The following is a 22,637-nucleotide window of genomic DNA, read 5'->3' as shown; positions in this document are numbered from 1 at the left end:
CCAGGAGCGCATTTCATAAAATGCACACTATCGACCACGCCCAAAAAGTGCAATAAAAATATTAAATATTAATTTTTTTTTTCACTTTAAATTGGTCAGTCTTTTAAAACTACTTCTCCCTGAAATATTCATATAAAGTTTTAATTATATTTTCGTTGTTTTAACCCTTTAAATTACAAAAAAACTAAAAAAAAAACTAAAAAACTAAATATTTTCCCAAAAAAACATTTGAAGTAATATTTGATTGTTATTATAATTAGGCCTTTAGATGGACTAAAGATTGGCACAAACAGTCATTTCGATCGCCTTTTATTTATTTTTTTTCAGGACCAGAAAATGGTCTCCAGGCGGCAAATGCTCCTCCTCTAGGCCGAAATAAGTGCATGTTGCCGGGGTAAGTCGCGACGATCACCGGGGCACGATCACCGGGGACTGCTTTTTCCAGCCCACACGTCCGATACCACGTGACAACAAATACGTCATTTCCTGTTGACTAAAAAAAAAAAAAGCACCCTCTCATGGTCCTAGGGACCCAAAAATGCTCCCGCACGATCAGCGGGCGAAGCCGCTGCAGCACGCCGGAAATGACGCTTCATTCCCCGCAGGTCTGTTTAAGCAGCCCGCTGTTTTCCAGCAGGGGTCAAATGTGAAGCAAGGGCGCCACCCGGTGGACAAATAAAAAAATTACAACTCTAAGGCCTCCTCCAAAATGAAAATGAAACTTAAACATCGACGATCCCTTTGACCGTAATTAATTTGCAGTGAAAAATAGCATTTATAATGGGTTTCAAGGGGCAGAAATCGGCCACGAGGTTCGATAGTGGATGTATGCCTTTTATTCAGCCATTTAAGCTCATTTAAAAAACTCAGACTGAAATTTTAAAATAAAATGGGAAAAAAAATACATGTTTGAAAATTTGGCTATACTCCATTAAACACAGTGGAAATGGTGTGGAATTAAAAAACGCAAAGGCCACGAAATGGTCCCAGGTTCTACAGAGGGTTTTAAACACTTTGTTCTCCTGCAGGTCCAGTCCTGTCGCCACAGAAACAAGTCCTGACCCATGTACCTGGAACCATAGAAGAAGAATAAAATAATAAATGATATTTAAAAAAAGACCTTAAATCCCACAACATAAAAACATTTCGACCAATGAAATGCTTTAGAGTGAAGGACAGCAGTGAATCGCCGCTGACGTGGATTTATGCACAGCTGCAGGTGAGCTCACCTCACTGAAGGATGCATTTTTTCTTTTTCTTCAAACGCTTTCTTCCTGTGTGGCCTTCTGGAGATCAAAGAGAGGATACGATTGGTCGGTTTCTAGATATAAAGCTTATTTCATCATCAACACTAAAGGATGTTCTATCATCGTCTTGATGAGACCTTACAGCCTGAGCCTCAGCTCACCATGTCACAGGAAACACTAATGTTCAGGAACAGGAAGTGACCTCATAGACTCAGAGCTACATCACAACAGCCAGACTGACCCGGCTACATCACCATGGTATGGCAATCTCGACTCCACTCAACTGTAATCTGCGGCCGAGTCTCCGTCACTCTGCTGCAAACACTGAACACAACTTGATCTGTGTGGGTGGGCTGTGGGACAGGAAGCATTAAAATTTCCATGTTTCAGAAACAAACAGCAGCACTGAGCGTGCTCAAAGCCTGAAGCAGAGAGCACAGCGCCTCACTCTACCTGCTGGGCTGGTGTCTAAGGTGTTTGATGCGTTCCGGGGAGCAGAATCTTCCGGGTTAGGATCTTTGCTCCTGTTGACCTGGGTCACATCCTGCTGACTAGCTGTGTGCTGGACTTCCTGCTGCGCCGGTCTGGTGTCCACTTCAGACTCCGGACCCTGGACCTCAGCTGCGGGGCGTTCACAGAGGGCCTGGAGCTCTGAGGCAGCTCTGTCTGGCTCTGCTGGCTCCGGTTCTGGTCTGGTTCCAGCAGGTGGATGTGTGGGAGTCCGGACCTCCTCCCGAGGCTTCTCGGGAAAATCTGGCTTATCTTGGGCCGGTGACATCTGCGTGACCCCGGGGTGACCTGAAAAGGAGAACTTGATCAAACGAGCAGTAGTGACAAGAAAGTCTGCAGAAGTCCTGCCGGGCTCTCACCTTCGACCCCACCGTCCGGCTCTGCCCGTGGGCTTGTCTTCCTCAGCCTGCAGCCCTTCCTGATCTCGGCCAGCAGGTTGTCGACGGTGCATCCTTCGTCCCAATTGGCCATGTCTGTCCTAACTGCAGCACAGACACACGTTCCCCTGTGAGCTTAGCGCACGTGTCACAAACAACAGGTGAAAGCTGTCACTGCATCACCTGACAGCCTCACAGGTACAGCAGCATTTAATCTTTACAAACTTTCTTCTCGTCCTGATGCTGTCACATCATTTCCTTTAAATATTCAGCTGCTGATAAACTGTTGCAGAAAAATGTTGCTGATGTCAGCTATTGATTCTCGACCTGTCCGTCACCGGCCCTTCACATGTCTCACCTGTTCTCCACTTGCACTTGACCTGTCCTTCACCTGCCACACCTGGAGAGACAGGTGAGGGACACCTGTCTCTCCATTTAAGGAGGGAGGATTTAAGGTGAAATAATGGTGTCTGACTTACTGATCTTTCTGGTGGGGGCTTCTTCTCTCAGTTTCCTCCCTTCCTCCAACCTCTTCCTCCTCTTCTCCTGCTCCCTGTGACCTTCGTTCTCCTGATCGAAGAATAAAAGGAACACACAGTTCAAACTTCAGCAGGCTAACCGGCCCCCCAGAGAGGGCGGAGCTTAACATTTACAGGGAAACAGGACTAATGTGTGGCAGCTACCACACTTTGTCACGGTTCAAGTCAGAGCCGATTGGCTGGCTGAGACATAGTTTAAATGACACATGCAAACGTGCGGCAGGGTATGAGTCCTGCAGACTGAGCCGCACTGCGATTGGCGCTGACCTTGAGGGTTCGAAGGAAGAGGTCTCTGAATGCCTTGATGGTGCTGAAGAGCTCTTCGAGGGAGAAGCTGCTGCTGTCCTCACAGAGGTAGGCGGACAGGTGCTTCCTCTGCTCCTCCACAGATGACAGCAGGAGTTGCAGCTGCTCAACAGCCTGCAGGCTCTCCTGGTAACACCACATAAGAACAACAGGTAAGTTCACCTGGAACAGCAGGTCTGTCCCACTAAAACGGTGTCAGTGAGTGTACAGACTGGATTTATCTGCCCGTAAAGGTGACAGCCTCATCCTGAGTGACTCACCTGTATGGTGGACAGGTACTGCTCCTTCATGTCGTCAGATGAGGAGGAAACGCTCCTCTCTGAGTTTTTCAGCCGTTTGTTTAGAGTCTTTGTTTCAGACTGAATAGAGTCCAAGCTGAGCCTGCAGGTGGAGTCAGAGGGCAACATTTAACACCGCTGCAGGCGAAACACCTGAGCTACCACGTCACAGACTCCACCCAGCAGTCTGTACGTGACTGAACTCCTATATGTGTTTACCCAGCAGCCTTTGCACAGATCTCCAGGTCATCGGGCAGGTTGAGCAGGTCGGGGTGATTCTCTTCAGCCTCCTAAGGGTCACAAACAGCAGCAACTGAATTATTATGAGAATACTGCAGTATTCCCCAGTATTCGTAGTATTCCCAGCATTACCTGCAGGATGTGGTGCAGCAGCGTGACTCTCGACTTGTTGGCTTTGGTTTCGGTCAGTTTGAGCAGAGTGCTGATCTTAAAGCCTTCAGCATTCCCCGTGTGAGTTCCCTGATGGACCATACATCACATGACTAAATCAGACTACCAGCCTTTACATTTTATTTCAGCTAAATAACAGACTGATTTATGATTTGGCAACTAAATGAACTGTCTTGGTAGACAGTCTGTTGGTAGATTTGTGCTGAGCTAATAGTTGGTGCTGAGTCACACCTGCCTGAATGTGCAAACAAATAAAAACAAAAAAAACAAACAAAACACTCCTCGGACGAACTGTTAGTGCAATCAACCTCACAGCTGTGATATTACTGCTTAGATAACTTCATAAAAACTTCATCAGAGGCTCCAGTTAGCTGAGGTGAAGTCCAGCAGTTGCTAGAGGCCCACTCCACAGCAGAGACACGGACATGACTTATTTTTCTTGCACGAAAGGACAAGCATCATGGTGCAGTGGAACCAGCATCCAGGACATAAACAGCTGCATTATACTGCTAACATCTGCACAGACAGCATGTTGATGCTAAACTAGCCAAGAACTTAAGGCCCTTTCGCATAGGATGCGGCACACTGACCGCTAGCTTGTTCTCCACCTGTCTCGCTTAGCGTAAAGGACCCAAACTCTGTGTTGTGCTGGCCGATGCGCTCTGCTTGGAAGTCTTTGACTTTGTGTCCTTCACAAGAGTTTGTGTTGAGTTATGTTCAAATTTTTAATAAAACAAAAATATCGCTCAGTCATATAGATGGAAGAGTTTGTTTGTGTGGTTTGAGTCTTCGGGAAGAGAACTGCTTTAGGACCGTCACTGAGCATGCCACACAAAGTAATCAGATTACAAGGAGTAAAAAAAAGATTCTCACATAGTTGAGAAAGTTTCCGACACTCAGGATTAGTTTACAGAAGACTGGCAGCCGAGCGCTCTCCTTCACACCTGCACACAAAACAACACACACAAACAGAAACAAGATCACCACCACAGCAGCCAAACGTGCGTGTGCAGCCAGTGTGTTTGTTGTGTAGCTGCTGTGTGTTTGTCATGTATATACACACTCTGGCAGGCGCGGTCCAGCAGCTCAGCTCTGAGCCTCATAGTCTCCAACACACAGCTGCTCTCCTCACACAGCAACATACACTCAATCCTCAGAGAGTAACTGCAACACACACACACACACACACACACAGAAACACACAGGCGCGCACAGACACGCACACAAACAGTGCGTGTGTGCGTCTGAAGGATATCGTATCCGAAGCGGATGATGTCGGACAGTTTGAGGGTGATGTAGGTCTGATCAGGAATCCGAAGGTCGTTTACAAATGTCTGCAGGAAACAAACAAACAAACGTCCAGGTGAAAGTTTCTGATTATGATGCTGAAGTCCACTCTGAAGGTTTTCACTCTTTTGTGATTTTACAGTTCTTGCCTGTTTAAATTAAAGTGGAATTAAATTTTTTTAAGTTAATAAAAAAAAAAAAAAAAAAATCTTTGTACTGTAACCTGTGACTTTAGGCATCACCACCCCCCACCTGTGTTTGCTGCTGATTGGTGGATACCTATGATAATGTACTGATATGTTGTGTATGGCTCACCCCATTGAGGCTGCCCAGGTCCTTCACCAGGTGTTCATCAGTGGTCGGGTTGTAGTTGATGACAGCGTGCTGTTTGTCCACACTGCGAGACTGAGACACACACACATACAACTCTTTTTGCTTACTTTCACTGCGACTCAAACAAGACACCATTACAACTTCCTTTTTCAGACCAACCTAGAGGGAGGCAATTTCTACTAACCCGAACACCTGCACAGGTCAGCCTCACCTGAAGCATCAGCTCGCAGTCCTCTCGGCCCACAAAAATCATCTCTCGGGGGAGGCGGTGTCGAGTCCCCGAACTGCTTACCAGGAACCATGATGTCACACTCATCTTCACAGGCCTGCTGAGAAACCCCAGAGCATCCTGGGAAATGAAGACAGAGGCAGGTGATACAGGTGGGTTTGTGCGGGCCTGTTGTGCCACCGTGACAGATTTTAAATATTTAATCAGACAAAATGAGTAATTTCAGACGATCCTGCTCTTACTGATTTGTGTGTGTTTGAATCCTGACAGCTGAGGCACCTGCAGGTGTGTAGTCAGGTCCAAAAGGACCTGCAGGTTGTCCACACCAGCCTGAGTCTGAGGTTCAAACACCTTCAACTTTCAATTAAGCACTGAATGAACTCCTACAGACATTTTTATTCACAGTGCTCTGATTACAGAGGTTCGGCACAGAAACGGGGTCATGCAGTCAAATATGTGATATTTATTAAAAACACAGAGCATGAGCAAATCAACTGTTCATTTCATCTTTAGAGTTAAAAGTTGAACTAAAGCACTGACCAGCAGAAAATAAAACACGAGCGCTTTATAAAACTTCTAATTTGAAATAACGGCTCAGAGATGATTCTGTTTCCTGGGAAGGGGTTAAAGATATTTCCTATTTCTAACAGGAAATATCCAACTGTCAAATGACCACATGATCTCACACACACACTCGCACAGGTGAGAGTCACTGACATTAAAACTTCAGTTTTAGTGTTTTTCTGCACATATACTGCAGTATCATCAGTACTGTCAATACTTTTGTGTGAACCACACGAACAGATGAAGTGAGAGTTTGGAGTTTGAGCACTGGGTTTTGTATGCAGGAGCTCTTGCAGACACAGCTGAAGGATAGATGAAGCTCCTCTGCAGCACAGACAGCAGTGCCACAGACGCTCTGTCCAATCAGAGGCTGACACACGGGCACACATGGAGTAGATCAGCTCCTCCATCAGTCACTGAGACTTCACATCCACTCTGGAGCTCACTCTGTGAAGCTCTGCCCTTCTCAGGAGGTCAGAGGTGATTGGACGGCTCACTCCAAAGGGTTCCATAGGTAAAAAGTCTGGGGAAGGGAGGGGGGATCTTCCTGTTTTTCATCACGGCATAGAACCAGTGAAGAAAACTGCTCATGATGTGGACAAGTGTGGACAACACACACTCAGATGCACATACACACAGACAACCACAGACACTGAGCTGATGCTGGAGGAGAGGAGCGGCTCTTCAGCAGCATCTCTCCAGGCCTCAGCGCCTCTCGGCGGCTGCTGCCCAGAGCTGCTCCTCCTGTCCGGTTCCGACAGATGTGTGTGTGTGCACGTGTGTGTGTGTGCACGTGTGTGTGTGTGAGTGTGTGTGTGTGCGTGCACGTGTGTGTGTGAGTGCGTGCGTGTGTACATGTGTGTGTGTGTGCACGTGTGTGCGCGTGCGTACATGTGTGTGCGTTTGTGCGTGTGTGTGTGTGTGTGTGTGTGTGCGTGGGGTTCCAGTAAGTGCACTTGCTTTTCTGTGGGGCAGAACAATTCAGATAGATTTAATACATTACAATTCGAGTTCCATGATAGATCAATAGACGGTGTCCCTCCCTGCCTAGGGTAACAAGCTACTGAAAATCCAGATTAATTTGTTTACACCAGTTCACCAATATGTTTTGGGCTGTTTCTGGTGTCCAGTGGATATTATCCCCCACAGTATTAAACTGATCACCCGGGAGTGGGTTCAGTACCTGAAATCGTTTAATCGCAAAGTTGTTGATGCTGGTTAGATTCTGTTGCTGTTCTTTTGGAAGCAGAGGTGAGAAATTAATTAAGGGAAAGAATACGTCGGCATTTGGAAAAACAGATTGTGCCCTTTTGTAGAGCATTCTTAATTGTTTGTTGGAAGTTTTATCTGCATCTTGGTCCCTGTTATTGATTCCGATGGATAAAACTACTAATTTGACATCTGGATGGATTGGTGTCTTTTCCAGAATCTGGAGAAAATGGTAAAATGAAACCCCTGGGTAACTATCAATTTGTATATTATCACTATTGTAAGCTGGTACACGATTTAGGTTGGAGTCCCCTAAGAACCAAACTGGTCGAGTCGCACGAAATACCCAATCTATGATTTTTCTGCCCTTGCGGGCTTTATGATACGTCGGGTGACACTGGTTAATGCTTTCGACCTGTTGATCCTCCGTGACTGCCTGTCTCTCTTGTCTGTTTTCTGTTGTTACAGGAGCGAAGCCCTGGGAGGAGCCAAGTTTGGTTGGAGGAGCGGCCAGGTGGTCATTTTTGTGGTCAGATGGGGTCTTCATGCCTTTGTGTTTAGTCACACTGTGGTTTACAGACCCCCCCATCATCATGTTGGAGTTGTTTACCACCAAGTTCGTTCGGCCGCTCACACTCCTTTCACCAATGGAGTTCAAGTCCATGCTTTGTGCTCTCCCAGGGGGCGTCCCTGCGTCATTAGCTGAGGCCCTGGCAGCAGAAGAAAAGGTTTTGCTGGTCGTTTGAGACCCCTTGCTGCAGGTTTGTATCTCTGGGCTGTTCTGTAACACCGAGACATTAGAGTATACAATTTTAGACAGATGAAGTGAATGGGACTTAGTTGTGATCACATTTTTCTGTGGATCGGATCTAATTTGTATCTCACTTCTATTTGCTCTATTTGTAGATTTTTCCCAATTTGTTGTGGATTGGAACAAATCCTCATCAGTCTGAGGGGCCACAGGCCTAACCTCAAGTCCCCCAGGTCTCTCCCCCTCCCCTAAAATTAACTCTGGATGTGAAGTCGAGAGGGGACAAAAAGGCTCGTGAGGAGGACGCGATGGCGCAGGAGGCCTTTCATCTGTTGGTTTTGGATCAAGAGTAAACTCAGTGGACCGCTGGTTGCTATCAGGGAGAACAGGGGAGATAACCCGGTTTGGCAAAGTACTCCCGGTGATATTAAATTGTGGTAGTGGTACATGGTCATCTAATAAGGGAGTCGATTGTGAATCCCGGGCGGTGGGGTTCCTCATGATCTGAACCTCAGGATACAGGGAGGTTTGGTTTAGTCTATTGACTTGGCTCAGAGGTGGGAATTCCTCCTCATTCTCTAGGTCTAGTTCCTCCGGTGTTTCCTCTTCCACAGAATCTACAAGCGGCGAGGAAACAGAGATGTCTGAGCCCTCCAATTGATCGATCAATAAGGATCTGGTAGCTCCCAGAGTGTCTGCAGCTAATCTAGCTTTATAGCGTTTTATCATCCAATTTGCTGCCACCTGAAAAGCTGTGTCGTCCCATATTGTATATTGATATTCTAACACGATTTTAGCGTAATGTTGCTGCAGTATGGAGAGGCTATTCTGTAGCCATGTCTGCGTGTTCAGGTTTACTGCCTCCCTGAGTTCCTCCGTGGGGGAGGAAGGTCTAATGAATGCCGTGAGTTTTATTATCTGTCTAGCCATTCCCTTAGGGGGAGTTTGAGTCAAAATAGCTTTTTGGGAGAGGGGAGGAAAAGGGGAGGGGAGAGAGGGAGGAGGAGAGACAAATACCCCTGTTCCTATTATAATGGACCCCTGGTTGAGGTTAGGTAAGATGCTTTTCAAGTTGGTCTATCTAGACCTTATAACTGTGCATCATGGAGTAGGGAATTAAAAATCAAAAGGGGAAAGAGGATTTTTATCCCTAATTTACCTCTGGTTGAGGTTAGGATTCTGTGTCCCGATCAGGGTTTGTTCCCTTTAGGTGACTAGAGGAGGAGAGAGGAGAGGTATACACCACTTATCTGATATTAAGATGCCTGGTTAAGGTTAGGGCTAAGTGTATTTGCCATAGAATATTTCCTGGTATACATCTTTGAGTATTGGTGCTAGTTTGTCTATAAACATTTTATATAGTTCAATAGGGAAACCATCAGGTCCCGGTGCCTTATTACTTTGCATTGATTTAATTACTTCGACAATTTCACTAATGGTTATCTCTCTATCAATTTCTGTTCTGTCATTTACCGATATTTGTGGAATCGGTAATCTATCAAGCGTTTCAGCAATCTTTTTTTCATCAACCGGATCTGAGGTATAAAGATTGGAATAGAACATTTTAAACTGGTCATTAATGGTTTTCGGATCAGACGTCTTTTCTCCAGAGGTTTTACAGATTTCAGAAATCGTGTTAGCTGATATGGATTGCTTAATTTGATGTGCCAAAAGTTTTCCGGCTCTTTCCCCATGTTCATAGAACTTTTGCCTTGATTTGAAAAATAAACGTTCTGTTTGCTGAATGGACCGAATTTTGTATTCTGAATTTAGTAATAATTTTCTCTTATAGAGGTCTGGTGTTGGATTTTCTGCATATAAGCAGTCAATCTCTTTTATACTGTTGGCTAGGTTGTTCATTTGTTGTAAGTATTTCTTTTTTTGAAATGATACATATGAAATTATCTGGCCTCTAAGATAGGCCTTTAATGCCTCCCATACAACAGTCATTTTCATCCCTTGGGTTTGATTTGTCTCTAAGAAAAACTGTATTTGCTCAGAGACCTTTTTTTTTTTAAATGAGTCTTTAGTTAGGAGTAAAGGATCAAGTCGCCAGGCCGGTTTTTGACTTAAGCGTTCATAAAAATTTACATCTAATTGTACTGGACTGTGGTCTGAGATAACAATAGAGTTGTATTGGCAATCTAAAACCTTGGGAAGAATTCTACTATCTACAACAAAAAAAAAATCGATCCGTGAGTATGACCGGTGCACTGGTGAGAAAAATGAGAATTGTTTAGATGTAGGATTTTTGTCCCTCCAGGGGTCAAAAAAAGCATAAGATTGCATAAAGGATTTAAGAACATTACCCGCTTTTGAAATTTTGCTATCAGGTTTTGGGTTTGATCTGTCAAGTTGAGGATTAAGTACGCAGTTAAAGTCACCACCCAGTATCAAATGGGACTCTGTTAAATCTGGCAGGTGTTTTAAAAAGGTACAATAAAAATTTGGGTCGTCCCAGTTTGGTCCATATACATTAGCAAGAATGACTTGTTTCCCATACAACCTGCCCTGTATAATAATATATCTCCCTCTGGTATCCGCCACAGTTGATAGTGGAATAAATGGAATCCCCTTCCTAATTAGAATAGCCACACCCCGTGATCTATCCTCAAATTTTGAGCTAAATATTTGGCTTACCCATGTTTTTTTTAGTTTAATTTGTTCACTTGATCGGAGGTGTGTTTCCTGCAGATATACAACATCGGATCTCAATGATTTTAAATGAGTAAAAACCCTTGTGCGTTTAACCGGATTATTTATACCTTTAACATTCCATGTTATAAAACGAAGAGGCAGATGACTTTGCGAGCTTGCCATTCAGGTACCAAAATGCAGGTGCAGAAAAAATATGTCCCAACCTCTGGAACCCCCCCCCCCCAAAAGAAAGAGGGGGAGAAGGAAAAAAAAAAAAAGGGAAAAAAATAAATAAATAAAACGAGCCTCAAAACCCCATGCTGATCTACTATTATCCCTGAGATCGCAACCCTCCAGGCTAGGATAGCACAGTGACTAAACTTACTGTTAACCCTCAAACAGCCCCTCAACTGGGCAAATATATAACATTTAATAACTAAACAAAACTCCAAAACTTATATTTTCCACTTTCCCCGTGTTTATTCTAATCAAATGCCCCAGAATAACAGCAATATCTCGAACATATCAAAAATCGGAACGAAGAAGGAAGGCAGAGTATTCATAATCAATTAAATCAAAAATCATTCTACCTTCCGGCCTTTTATGACTATGGCCCAATTATTTACTTGACATCTCCCCAGCACCGACGTATAACTATGTCCCTTGAGTTCAAGCAATCACACATGTGGAGTCCAACTTATCTTTTCTCACACGGCTGTACCTCTCACGGCCGTCGTAAGTCTTTTTTGATAAAGTCTATTGCAGCCGCTGGGTCGGTGAAACGATTGTCCTGTCCCGTCGGTGAAGTGATGCGGAGAACAGCTGGAAACAAAAGTCCAAACTTAACGCCAGCCTCGGAGCAAACGTTTAGCCTCCATAAAAGCAGCTCGTTTCTTTGCCACCATTGCTGTAAAATCAGGAAAAATGCTTATCTTCATGTCCTGCAGCAGCAACGGCTGCGACTTGGCGGCCCTTCGGAACACCTCTTCCTTGTCTTGGTAATAGTGAAACTTCACCACGATTGCCCTGGGGGAGTTTCCCTGTTGACCCAAGCTTCGATGAGCGCGGTCCAGCATCGGAGTAAAGTCGAGGCCCAGTATGTCTTTCAGCATTGTAGCAATAGCTGCCGTAGGTTTCCCGGTGTTTTCAAAGCCCTCCTTCACCCCTACAATGCGTGCATTGCACCGGCGTTGTCGCCCCTCGATGTCGTCCAACTTGCTGGTCAACTTAGCAACGTCCGATTTCAGCTTGCTAACCTCGTTTTCCAACTCCACTGTCCGGTCTGAAGAAGTATTCAAGTCAAGTCAACTTTATTTGTCAATTCTGCCACATGTACAGGACATACAGAGAATAGAAATTTCGTTACTCTCAAACCCTAGTGATTAAAAAATGCAAATAAAATAATTAAAAAGTAAAAATTTTAATAAATACAATACAATTTTACGTATAACAAAAAAAAAGCTATACAATATACAACATTCAAAGCAAACTCAACACTTTCCAAACGGGTCTCTTGCTTCTCCAGATCTTCTTTGATTGTGTCTATTTTATCATTTAAATCTTTCGTGCTTGAATCGATACGGTCCAATATCCTCTTTTCAGAGCTAGCAATAGCTCTCATAATCTCACTCATGTCATGGGGTGGTGCCTCCGGTCTGTCCTCAGCATGGTCCGAGGCTTTTGCGGCCTGCTCTTTCCCCGATCTAGTTTTGCTCATATTTCGTACACCGTAGCCTTGAAGATGTAAAAAGTGCCTCAGAGCAGCACACGGGCGTGTTATCGTACTGTTGTTAAAAGTTCGTTAGTTTTGGAGCAATGGAATTATGAAAAAAGTTAGTCCATTGAGGAGCCCTGTACAACACGTCTTCACATGGCTACCAGACACGCCCCCCGTCATTTTGTTATTATTCAATTCAGAACTGCCCAGACCAGACACAGTGACGTTTCACCAGAATCCCTTTGATCTCTGATCTTCTTTATGACATCAGCACCCGAAAACCTATAAATAGGGGAGAGGTTCTCACTCTTGTCAGTCTTTCAAAGAGAGTGGAAGAATTCACTAGGCAGGAAAACACTTAAACTACTCGAAACTTCCGTTTCTGACACAGTTGACCGTCTTTTTAAAAAATCTTTTAGTTAGTACAGAGATTTAGCATCAACTTCAATTTGAAATATGAGTCTGTCAAATCCTGTTGTATGCAACATGAGAGCCGAGAACGAAAAACTTCAACAGCAAATCAAAGAGCTGAAAAATGAGAATAAAACTCTCAAACAACAAAACTCTACCATACGTGACCTTAAAGTCGAGAACGCCGACCTTAAGGAGCAAAAAAGAGAGCTCATAAATGAGAACAAGATTCTCCAAAAAAACATTGAAGTTCTCTTCAAACGAAGTGGGTTCTCTAAAAACAAGAGGAAAAGAGACCTGCAACTAGAGAATGAAACAATTCACTTCAAAATTCAAGAGCTGGAATATTGTAACCAAATTCTAAAGGATTTAAACAGCTCCAAAACCAAAGAGATCCAGCAACAGAAAGAGGTGATGCAGGAAATGGAGGCAGAAATCAGAGAGTTGCAAAGCAGCAAGACAGGCTTGGTTATAAAAGTGGGAGACATGGAAAAGGACAACCCGTCTTTAAGAGAGGAAAATGATGTGACGGTAAAACGCATGTGTGAGCTGAAAAGGGACTTTGAAAAGGAAAAAGATGACATGCAACAGGAAATACAGGCTGTTAAAACTGAGCTCCATCAGGCAAACACAGCCTTTAAAGAGTTACAAGAGAGTGAAGAAAGAAAAAGGATCATGAATGAGGAAAACAAAACAACGGACAGTGAACAGCTCAGACAGACCCTGGAACTCCAATTCTTTGCACATGAAATTGACATATTGAGGCATAACGAACTTCTTGAACAGGACCTCCAGGAGCTTTCCAAAAGGAGTGGTGATTCTCAAAAAGAACTGAAACCACACGATGAGGGTGTGAAAGGAGAATCACGGATCTCCAAAGCCACTGAGAAAGACTCCCAACATGATTTTAACGTGACCAACAGAGAAAAGGAGTTTTTGTACCATCAATTTGAGGCAGTGAAAAGAGAGCTCCTAATTGAGAACAAAATTCTCCAAAGAAACGCTGAAGTTCTCTTCAAACGACGTGGGTTCTCTAAAAACAAGAGGAAAAGAGACCTGCAACAGAAAGAGGTGATGCAGGAAATGGAGGCAGAAATCGGAGAGATGCAAAGCAGCAAGACAGGCTCGGTTATAAAAGTGGGAGACATGGAAAAGGACAACCAACATGATTTTAACAAGACCAACAGAGAAAAGGAGTTGTTGTGCCATGAATGTGAGGCACTGAAAAGAGAGCTTGTCAAGAAAAATCTGTGTAATGTACAGGAAGCCTTGAAAACAAGACATGGCGTTGGGAGTCTGAGCTTGGGTTTGCAAAGTTTCACAGGAAGCACATAACAATCTGATAAACAACTACGATGTCCAAGTTGACATACTCAAACAACAAAATAAGGCCTTAGAAAATACGGTTAGCGACCTTACCAAAAAGATGTGGAATGGACGGGAAGCGATGAGACAAATGGAAAAGAACTTTCAAGAACAAAGGAAGCTACTCGAAAATCTCCGAGGAGAATTCGAGGAAATTTAGCACAACTAGGACTTTGGCCCTCCCTATTAAACCTGGTTAACGCAGGTTCAATAGGGCTATAACTCAGACAATGGAAGTTCATTTGATTTAATTGGCCTAAAATGAGTGACTGCACCCAGACACTCAGTAGCAAAAGAATTACAGAGATTCAAGAGAGAAAACTGTTTCTGCATAGACTCCTATAGTACTGCAAGTCGTGTCATCGCTTGGTGTCCTGCATAGAGTGCAGGTTTAAGGTATCTACGTATCTTTCAGAATTAGAAGCTATGCTGCGTCAGGGGTTATAACAGCTGTGCCCCCCCCCCCCAACCGGTCGAGGCAGATGGCCGCCCCTCACTGAGCCTGGTTCTGCCGAAAGTTTCTTCCTGTTAAAAGGGAGTTTTTCTTTCCCACCGTCACCAATGGCCTTGATGACTGATAACCTTCACAGACACTGTCATCAAGGGTTTGCTCACAGGGGATCATCTGATTGTTGGGGGGTTTTCTCTCTTATATTGTATGGTCTTTACCTTACAATATAAACAGCCGAGAAGCGGCTATTTTTGCCATCCGGTGCTTTAGAAATACATCTTAGCTGAACTGAACTCCATAACATCTGGACCGAAATGCCTACACACAACGGTAGGCATTTCAATCAAGAGCTCTGTCCAAAACGTTCAGTGACAAGCATCAGCACCAGGATTGTTTTTTTAGCTCACCAACAGTTCATGTTCCATACCCAGTTTTTATTGTGACTGCAACTTTGTAAGACTGGGTTGGGAGATGTTCTTGTGGTGAGCTTTTATTCACATAATTGGTTTCTTTAATAGTGAAATAAAATATATTTGTATAACTGGAAACAGCGTTCTCATGTGTGATTATCACATTGTATTCTTTAAACCAGGTAACAGAATATATAATATATATAATTTACTCATAGTAATATTAATATCTAATGTGACTGAGTTTCCTCATCTCTACTTATGTGCCGATGTGTTCACTGAGGCCATTGTATGGTCCATTTTGGCTGCATTTCCATGTTTTAAACATGAAATTTGCTTATTTAAAGGGTGTCTCATGTACCTCTTATGCAGAAATATGTGTTGCCTAGCTGGACAAATGTAGCACAGGTCTACTATTATTGGCCTAATGTATTTTACCAATCATTTCAGCATCCAGATAATCTCTTTCATACTCCCTTAGATGAATTTAGCCTGGTTGTCATGAAATAGGCATTTGAAACAATAACTACCAGTATCTTCGAATGTGTGTGATTTCACTAATCCTACACATTCTTTGCAAGACAACTGGGTGCTTTTATGTAAAAAATGATCTGAGAACACTGAGGCTAATGAAGTAACAAGAGAAACATAGTAAGTAGTCTTTCAGTTTGCATGATCAATTTGGATTATTGTTCATTTTCATTTACCATGTCAACATGTTTTAGAGCAACGTTTTCTGATTTTGAGCTCTTTTAGGTGTAAGTCATCGTCAGTGATTACCCTAAGCCCAAAGCAACACCAAACATGGGCAACCAAAATGCATCATTTTGTTAGCATGTAATTGTTCTCCCAATTCTTAGAAATCAGGAAACAACAAAAATAACAATTTTAACTTACAGACATGAAACACTCCCCCACCCTGGAAAAAAGTCCATTTTGCCTTTTACAAAAATATAAGGTTAGTGTAATGTTAGATTTTGCATTAATACCTATGACTGAGACCTCAAAGGTAATTCCTCGACTGCTTCAGTAACAGCCTGGTTGATTTTAACAAGTTAAGTAAATTTGCGGTCAATTTAGACTCAATTCAAAATCTCCTACTTGGGACGAACACTAAATGTAAATAGCTGACTTTCTAAATAAACCTATCCATCTTTGCAAGGTCCATTTTTGCTTTCACTAAATTCCAAATGTTTAGCCATAATTAGCTTAGCTGTCCTACTCTTGTTACTGCTCTTTCCTACTGCTGTTACAATCAAATGAACATCTCTGCAAAGATAAATTAGCTGAGACCTTAGGTTGATGGTAGTTACTAGCAAACACACAAACTTACATACACTATATAGTACAGTTCTATGATACATCACCAAATAGAACAATTTGTGGCAATGCAGACAAGCAGAGAAACATGCACAACATTGCTTCAGTCTCATAGCTACATGCAGCACAGTCAGTCCACCAAATCATCAAGCACTTAAAGTACCATTACTCATTAAAGACAGAAGGAAAATCACACTGCAACTCGATACACCTGGACAAGAAGCAAACTGGTAAGAGGGCTGATTTTACATTGACAGTTTACATTCAGGACTACGCTGCTATTGCTTTTCTTTGTTGTAACTTTTAAACTTTTTAAAATTTCTCTTCCCATTCAAATGAATGGCAAAATCTTCAAATCTCTTCAAACCTACCCTACTCTGAAACTTAACTACTTCAGAGTATGCAATAAGGTTGATTGTGTTCATCTGGACGTTGTGTTTTCAGTGGGAGAAACGCTACGTCATTCATCCAAGTGACTTCTTCACTTTTAGTCTCATTCACATTGCATTTTTGCTCGCAAATAATTTTCTAGTTCATGTTAGTATGTTATGTTTACAATGTCCACTGCCTTTTTTAAGCAAGCTACTGGAAAGCACACAAAATATTCATGAATTGTATGTAAAATTATTTTGTGAAAAATAATTATTGTTTTTTCCATCTCCCTTCACTCTTTGGCTCACCTTGTTCTTCCTGATCTTGTACAATCTCTTTGTCCTCTCCCTCTGATTTGAATTGATTAGGTAAATTAATAGTGAATTTAGACAAAATTAAACATCTGCTACTCTAACAGCCATCTTTCTATACACACACATCCCTCTTTACAATTTAGTCACAACAAAAAGTTACTTTGACGAGATTTAAGCATTAAAAGCTCGCTGGTCAGTCATCTCCATGTGTTCTGTCCTTGGTCTTTCTCCCATTGCTCATCTTCTTAGCTTGGCCTGGATTTACTGAAGGGCTCCTAAATGTGGATTCCATTTATGTAAAATCATACTAACTCTTCACCACAATTATATATTTTAACTGTAGGCAACACTAACTAACTGTCAGAGAGCCTGACAGATGCTTACGGCACATCAGTTGACCAATCTAGTATTTGCCAAAGCTTCACAATGACATGTTTTTGTTTTTTTTGGTTTGTTTGTATAAAAGTCAACCCGACACACTGTTATGTTGATCACTCTGGACGAGTGTTTGTTGAAGCACCACACATATGGCTTTCATGGTTTGCCAACCTGTTCACCAACTCTCCGGTTGGTCTTCTGCACATGCTCCTGCTCTCCAGGCTGCTGCTCCTCTAGGCCGAAAAAAGTGCATCTTCCCGGGGTACGATCACCGGGGACTCCTTTTTCCAGCACACACGTGACAACAAATACGTCATTTCCTGTTGACTAAAAAAAAAAAAAAAAAAAAAAAAAAAAAAAAAGCACCCTCTCACGGTCCTAGGGACCGAAAATGGTCCCGCCCGATCAGCGGGCGAAGCCGCTGCTGCACGCCGGGAATCAGGCTTCCTTTCCCGCAGGTCTGTTTAAGCAGCCCGCTGTTTTCCAGCAGGGGTCAAATGTGAAGCAAGGGCGCCACCCGGTGGACAAATAAAAAAATTACAACTCTAAGGCCTCCTCCAAAATGAAAATGAAACTTAAACATCGACGATCCCTTTGACCGTAATTAATTTGCAGTGACAAATAGCGTTTATAATGGGTTTCAAGGGGCAGAAATCGGCCACGAGGTTCGATAGTGGATGTATGCCTTTTATTCAGCCATTTAAGCTCATTTAAAAAACTCAGACTGAAATTTTAAAATAAAATGGGAAAAAAAATACATGTTTGAAAATTTGGCTATACTCCATTAAACACAGTGGAAATGGTGTGGAATTAAAAAACGCAAAGGCCACGAAATGGTCCCAGGTTCTACAGAGGGTTTTAAACACTTTGTTCTCCTGCAGGTCCAGTCCTGTCGCCACAGAAACAAGTCCTGACCCATGTACCTGGAACCATAGAAGAAGAATAAAATAATAAATGATATTTAAAAAAAGACCTTAAATCCCACAACATAAAAACATTTCGACCAATGAAATGCTTTAGAGTGAAGGACAGCAGTGAATCGCCGCTGACGTGGATTTATGCACAGCTGCAGGTGAGCTCACCTCACTGAAGGATGCATTTTTTCTTTTTCTTCAAACGCTTTCTTCCTGTGTGGCCTTCTGGAGATCAAAGAGAGGATACGATTGGTCGGTTTCTAGATATAAAGCTTATTTCATCATCAACACTAAAGGATGTTCTATCATCGTCTTGATGAGACCTTACAGCCTGAGCCTCAGCTCACCATGTCACAGGAAACACTAATGTTCAGGAACAGGAAGTGACCTCATAGACTCAGAGCTACATCACAACAGCCAGACTGACCCGGCTACATCACCATGGTATGGCAATCTCGACTCCACTCAACTGTAATCTGCGGCCGAGTCTCCGTCACTCTGCTGCAAACACTGAACACAACTTGATCTGTGTGGGTGGGCTGTGGGACAGGAAGCATTAAAATTTCCATGTTTCAGAAACAAACAGCAGCACTGAGCGTGCTCAAAGCCTGAAGCAGAGAGCACAGCGCCTCACTCTACCTGCTGGGCTGGTGTCTAAGGTGTTTGATGCGTTCCGGGGAGCAGAATCTTCCGGGTTAGGATCTTTGCTCCTGTTGACCTGGGTCACATCCTGCTGACTAGCTGTGTGCTGGACTTCCTGCTGCGCCGGTCTGGTGTCCACTTCAGACTCCGGACCCTGGACCTCAGCTGCGGGGCGTTCACAGAGGGCCTGGAGCTCTGAGGCAGCTCTGTCTGGCTCTGCTGGCTCCGGTTCTGGTCTGGTTCCAGCAGGTGGATGTGTGGGAGTCCGGACCTCCTCCCGAGGCTTCTCGGGAAAATCTGGCTTATCTTGGGCCGGTGACATCTGCGTGACCCCGGGGTGACCTGAAAAGGAGAACTTGATCAAACGAGCAGTAGTGACAAGAAAGTCTGCAGAAGTCCTGCCGGGCTCTCACCTTCGACCCCACCGTCCGGCTCTGCCCGTGGGCTTGTCTTCCTCAGCCTGCAGCCCTTCCTGATCTCGGCCAGCAGGTTGTCGACGGTGCATCCTTCGTCCCAATTGGCCATGTCTGTCCTAACTGCAGCACAGACACACGTTCCCCTGTGAGCTTAGCGCACGTGTCACAAACAACAGGTGAAAGCTGTCACTGCATCACCTGACAGCCTCACAGGTACAGCAGCATTTAATCTTTACAAACTTTCTTCTCGTCCTGATGCTGTCACATCATTTCCTTTAAATATTCAGCTGCTGATAAACTGTTGCAGAAAAATGTTGCTGATGTCAGCTATTGATTCTCGACCTGTCCGTCACCGGCCCTTCACATGTCTCACCTGTTCTCCACTTGCACTTGACCTGTCCTTCACCTGCCACACCTGGAGAGACAGGTGAGGGACACCTGTCTCTCCATTTAAGGAGGGAGGATTTAAGGTGAAATAATGGTGTCTGACTTACTGATCTTTCTGGTGGGGGCTTCTTCTCTCAGTTTCCTCCCTTCCTCCAACCTCTTCCTCCTCTTCTCCTGCTCCCTGTGACCTTCGTTCTCCTGATCGAAGAATAAAAGGAACACACAGTTCAAACTTCAGCAGGCTAACCGGCCCCCCAGAGAGGGCGGAGCTTAACATTTACAGGGAAACAGGACTAATGTGTGGCAGCTACCACACTTTGTCACGGTTCAAGTCAGAGCCGATTGGCTGGCTGAGACATAGTTTAAATGACACATGCAAACGTGCGGCAGGGTATGAGTCCTGCAGACTGAGCCGCACTGCGATTGGCGCTGACCTTGAGGGTTCGAAGGAAGAGGTCTCTGAATGCCTTGATGGTGCTGAAGAGCTCTTCGAGGGAGAAGCTGCTGCTGTCCTCACAGAGGTAGGCGGACAGGTGCTTCCTCTGCTCCTCCACAGATGACAGCAGGAGTTGCAGCTGCTCAACAGCCTGCAGGCTCTCCTGGTAACACCACATAAGAACAACAGGTAAGTTCACCTGGAACAGCAGGTCTGTCCCACTAAAACGGTGTCAGTGAGTGTACAGACTGGATTTATCTGCCCGTAAAGGTGACAGCCTCATCCTGAGTGACTCACCTGTATGGTGGACAGGTACTGCTCCTTCATGTCGTCAGATGAGGAGGAAACGCTCCTCTCTGAGTTTTTCAGCCGTTTGTTTAGAGTCTTTGTTTCAGACTGAATAGAGTCCAAGCTGAGCCTGCAGGTGGAGTCAGAGGGCAACATTTAACACCGCTGCAGGCGAAACACCTGAGCTACCACGTCACAGACTCCACCCAGCAGTCTGTACGTGACTGAACTCCTATATGTGTTTACCCAGCAGCCTTTGCACAGATCTCCAGGTCATCGGGCAGGTTGAGCAGGTCGGGGTGATTCTCTTCAGCCTCCTAAGGGTCACAAACAGCAGCAACTGAATTATTATGAGAATACTGCAGTATTCCCCAGTATTCGTAGTATTCCCAGCATTACCTGCAGGATGTGGTGCAGCAGCGTGACTCTCGACTTGTTGGCTTTGGTTTCGGTCAGTTTGAGCAGAGTGCTGATCTTAAAGCCTTCAGCATTCCCCGTGTGAGTTCCCTGATGGACCATACATCACATGACTAAATCAGACTACCAGCCTTTACATTTTATTTCAGCTAAATAACAGACTGATTTATGATTTGGCAACTAAATGAACTGTCTTGGTAGACAGTCTGTTGGTAGATTTGTGCTGAGCTAATAGTTGGTGCTGAGTCACACCTGCCTGAATGTGCAAACAAATAAAAACAAAAAAAACAAACAAAACTGTTAGATTTGTATTGTTGATTGTCATTTATGCTTAGAAATATTTACTTATATATGCTTAGAGTTTTGTAATTAGTTGTAGATTGGTAGAGGTTTTGATCCTTGATAGTCTGCAAACTTTGTGTGTATTAGACAGCACTTTGGGAGCATGAGAGGTCATACCGTGTCTTATTATTTTATGGTAGGATTAACGTAGTTGCGTCTGTTCTAGTCTAAGTGCTCTTTGTTTAGATGAACTGCAGGACTTCCTCACCGTGTTATCTAGGATGAACCATCTAGGGTGAGGGGGAGGCTACCCTCTTCCTGACCAAGGATGTTTGACCCTTTGATCAGCAGTCCACACACACACACACACAAAAGAAGTTTTGGTTAAATCGCCCAAGGGTCCCAAGCGTCCGGTGAGTGTCCGGTTTTGAAATCGCCCTGGGTGTGTGTCCCGAGCGTCCCTTCATTGGGTTTTGTCGCGCGAGTGGGTGAGCGTGCGTCCCACAACTGGGTCAGGGTCCCGAGCGGTCCGGTGTGAGTCCGGAGTAGGCCTATTTTGTGTTGTTGTCATTGTTGTCGTCGTCGTCGTTTTTGTTGTTGTTGTGTGAGTGTGTGCGGAGCAGAACACGTGGTCTGTAACACCGACTGTTGTTGTTATCATGGGTTTCTAAGCAACCAAGAGTGAGTTAGAGGGAGAAAGACGTTTGTGCTGGACTTTGCTCCTGGCAGCACAAAGTATTTATGTATAAAAGAGAGAGAGCGAAGGCTCCACAGCTGCGTGGGTGCACGCGAATGCGGTCGCGCGGGTTTCACGCGGACCTGAGCCGTGCGGTTAATCGCAGGCTTATAAATGGAAGAGATTCAAATGTTAGAAGTTTTCAGAAAACACACCAGCCTTGAAGAGTGTGTGGAAAAGGCCAGCCCACATCAGCAGCTGTGCTCTGGTGGGTGGCTTTCCCCCCACCCCTTCCTGACACAAAATGTTAACAGCCTGTGTGCCAAACCATTGAGGTGGATAGTTGTTAAAAGTAACCTACATTAAACTTGTGGTTGCTTAAATTCAGTACAATGACATGTGAGGAGAAGTGATATAGGTAAATATTTAAACTCATGAAGTGCATAGAGGCACTTGACCTGTGTGGAAGACTGTCGTCTTATTATGAACCATTGTTGAGATATAGAGCACATCTGTGAAAACAACTAATATGCTCAACCCTGTATGAAACATCTAAAAATACATGATGGAGAAGCTGTGTTGAATATGTAAGTGTAAGACTTTGCCACTGTGGGCAGAGCATGCAACTACTGTGTGATGTCGCGTTGCAGTTTTGTTTTTGTTTTTTGAGCTGATGAGCAAGCTACACATTATCAGATCAAGAGCTGTCTGAGAACTACTCAAAGAGAGGGAAACAGAGAGTGTGCAGCGTTTCCATGAGCAG

General features: G+C 44.1%; 2 protein-coding genes across 2 annotated transcripts; both read right to left on the bottom strand.

The window, feature by feature from the left end:
• Nucleotides 1-782: 782 nt before the first annotated feature.
• On the bottom strand, nt 783-17,668 carry LOC105940681 (inverted formin-2). The gene is made up of 15 exons (XM_024800999.2): nt 17,588-17,668; nt 5,500-5,637; nt 5,271-5,360; nt 4,732-5,002; nt 4,542-4,612; nt 3,630-3,737; nt 3,477-3,547; nt 3,240-3,360; nt 2,941-3,105; nt 2,614-2,704; nt 2,117-2,239; nt 1,701-2,045; nt 1,532-1,600; nt 1,230-1,286; nt 783-1,070 (listed from the first exon to the last, which is right to left on the bottom strand). The coding sequence occupies exons 2-14, from the start codon at nt 5,602-5,604 to the stop codon at nt 1,231-1,233; spliced, it is 1,686 nt and encodes a 561-aa protein (XP_024656767.2). The 5' UTR covers nt 5,605-5,637; nt 17,588-17,668; the 3' UTR covers nt 783-1,070; nt 1,230.
• A 249-nt stretch (nt 17,669-17,917) lies between these two features.
• LOC143421854 (inverted formin-2-like) lies at nt 17,918-21,018 on the bottom strand. Its single transcript, XM_076891974.1, has 10 exons — nt 20,899-21,018; nt 20,746-20,816; nt 20,509-20,629; nt 20,210-20,374; nt 19,883-19,973; nt 19,386-19,508; nt 18,970-19,314; nt 18,801-18,869; nt 18,499-18,555; nt 17,918-18,339 (listed from the first exon to the last, which is right to left on the bottom strand). The coding sequence occupies exons 1-9, from the start codon at nt 21,016-21,018 to the stop codon at nt 18,500-18,502; spliced, it is 1,161 nt and encodes a 386-aa protein (XP_076748089.1). The 3' UTR covers nt 17,918-18,339; nt 18,499.
• Nucleotides 21,019-22,637: the final 1,619 nt, after the last annotated feature.

This window comes from Maylandia zebra, linkage group LG13 (genome assembly GCF_041146795.1).
Source record: "Maylandia zebra isolate NMK-2024a linkage group LG13, Mzebra_GT3a, whole genome shotgun sequence".
In the NCBI taxonomy this organism is placed as follows: domain Eukaryota; kingdom Metazoa; phylum Chordata; class Actinopteri; order Cichliformes; family Cichlidae; genus Maylandia; species Maylandia zebra.
Note: the sequence above shows the minus strand (reverse complement) of the source record. Positions and strands in the feature narration are given on the sequence as shown.

Coding starts and splice junctions, on each gene's coding strand:
- LOC105940681 (XM_024800999.2), bottom strand. CDS start 5,604: ATGAGTGTGACATCATGGTTCCTGGTAAGCAGTTCGGGGACTCGACAC. Junction 3,548..3,629: donor TGCTGCACCACATCCTGCAG/GTAATGCTGGGA, acceptor TGTGACCCTTAG/GAGGCTGAAGAGAATCACCC. Junction 1,287..1,531: donor AGACTCGGCCGCAGATTACA/GTTGAGTGGAGT, acceptor TTTGATCTCCAG/AAGGCCACACAGGAAGAAAG.
- LOC143421854 (XM_076891974.1), bottom strand. CDS start 21,018: ATGGTCCATCAGGGAACTCACACGGGGAATGCTGAAGGCTTTAAGATC. Junction 19,974..20,209: donor TCTTCCTTCGAACCCTCAAG/GTCAGCGCCAAT, acceptor TTCTTCGATCAG/GAGAACGAAGGTCACAGGGA. Junction 19,315..19,385: donor GCCGGACGGTGGGGTCGAAG/GTGAGAGCCCGG, acceptor TCTCCTTTTCAG/GTCACCCCGGGGTCACGCAG.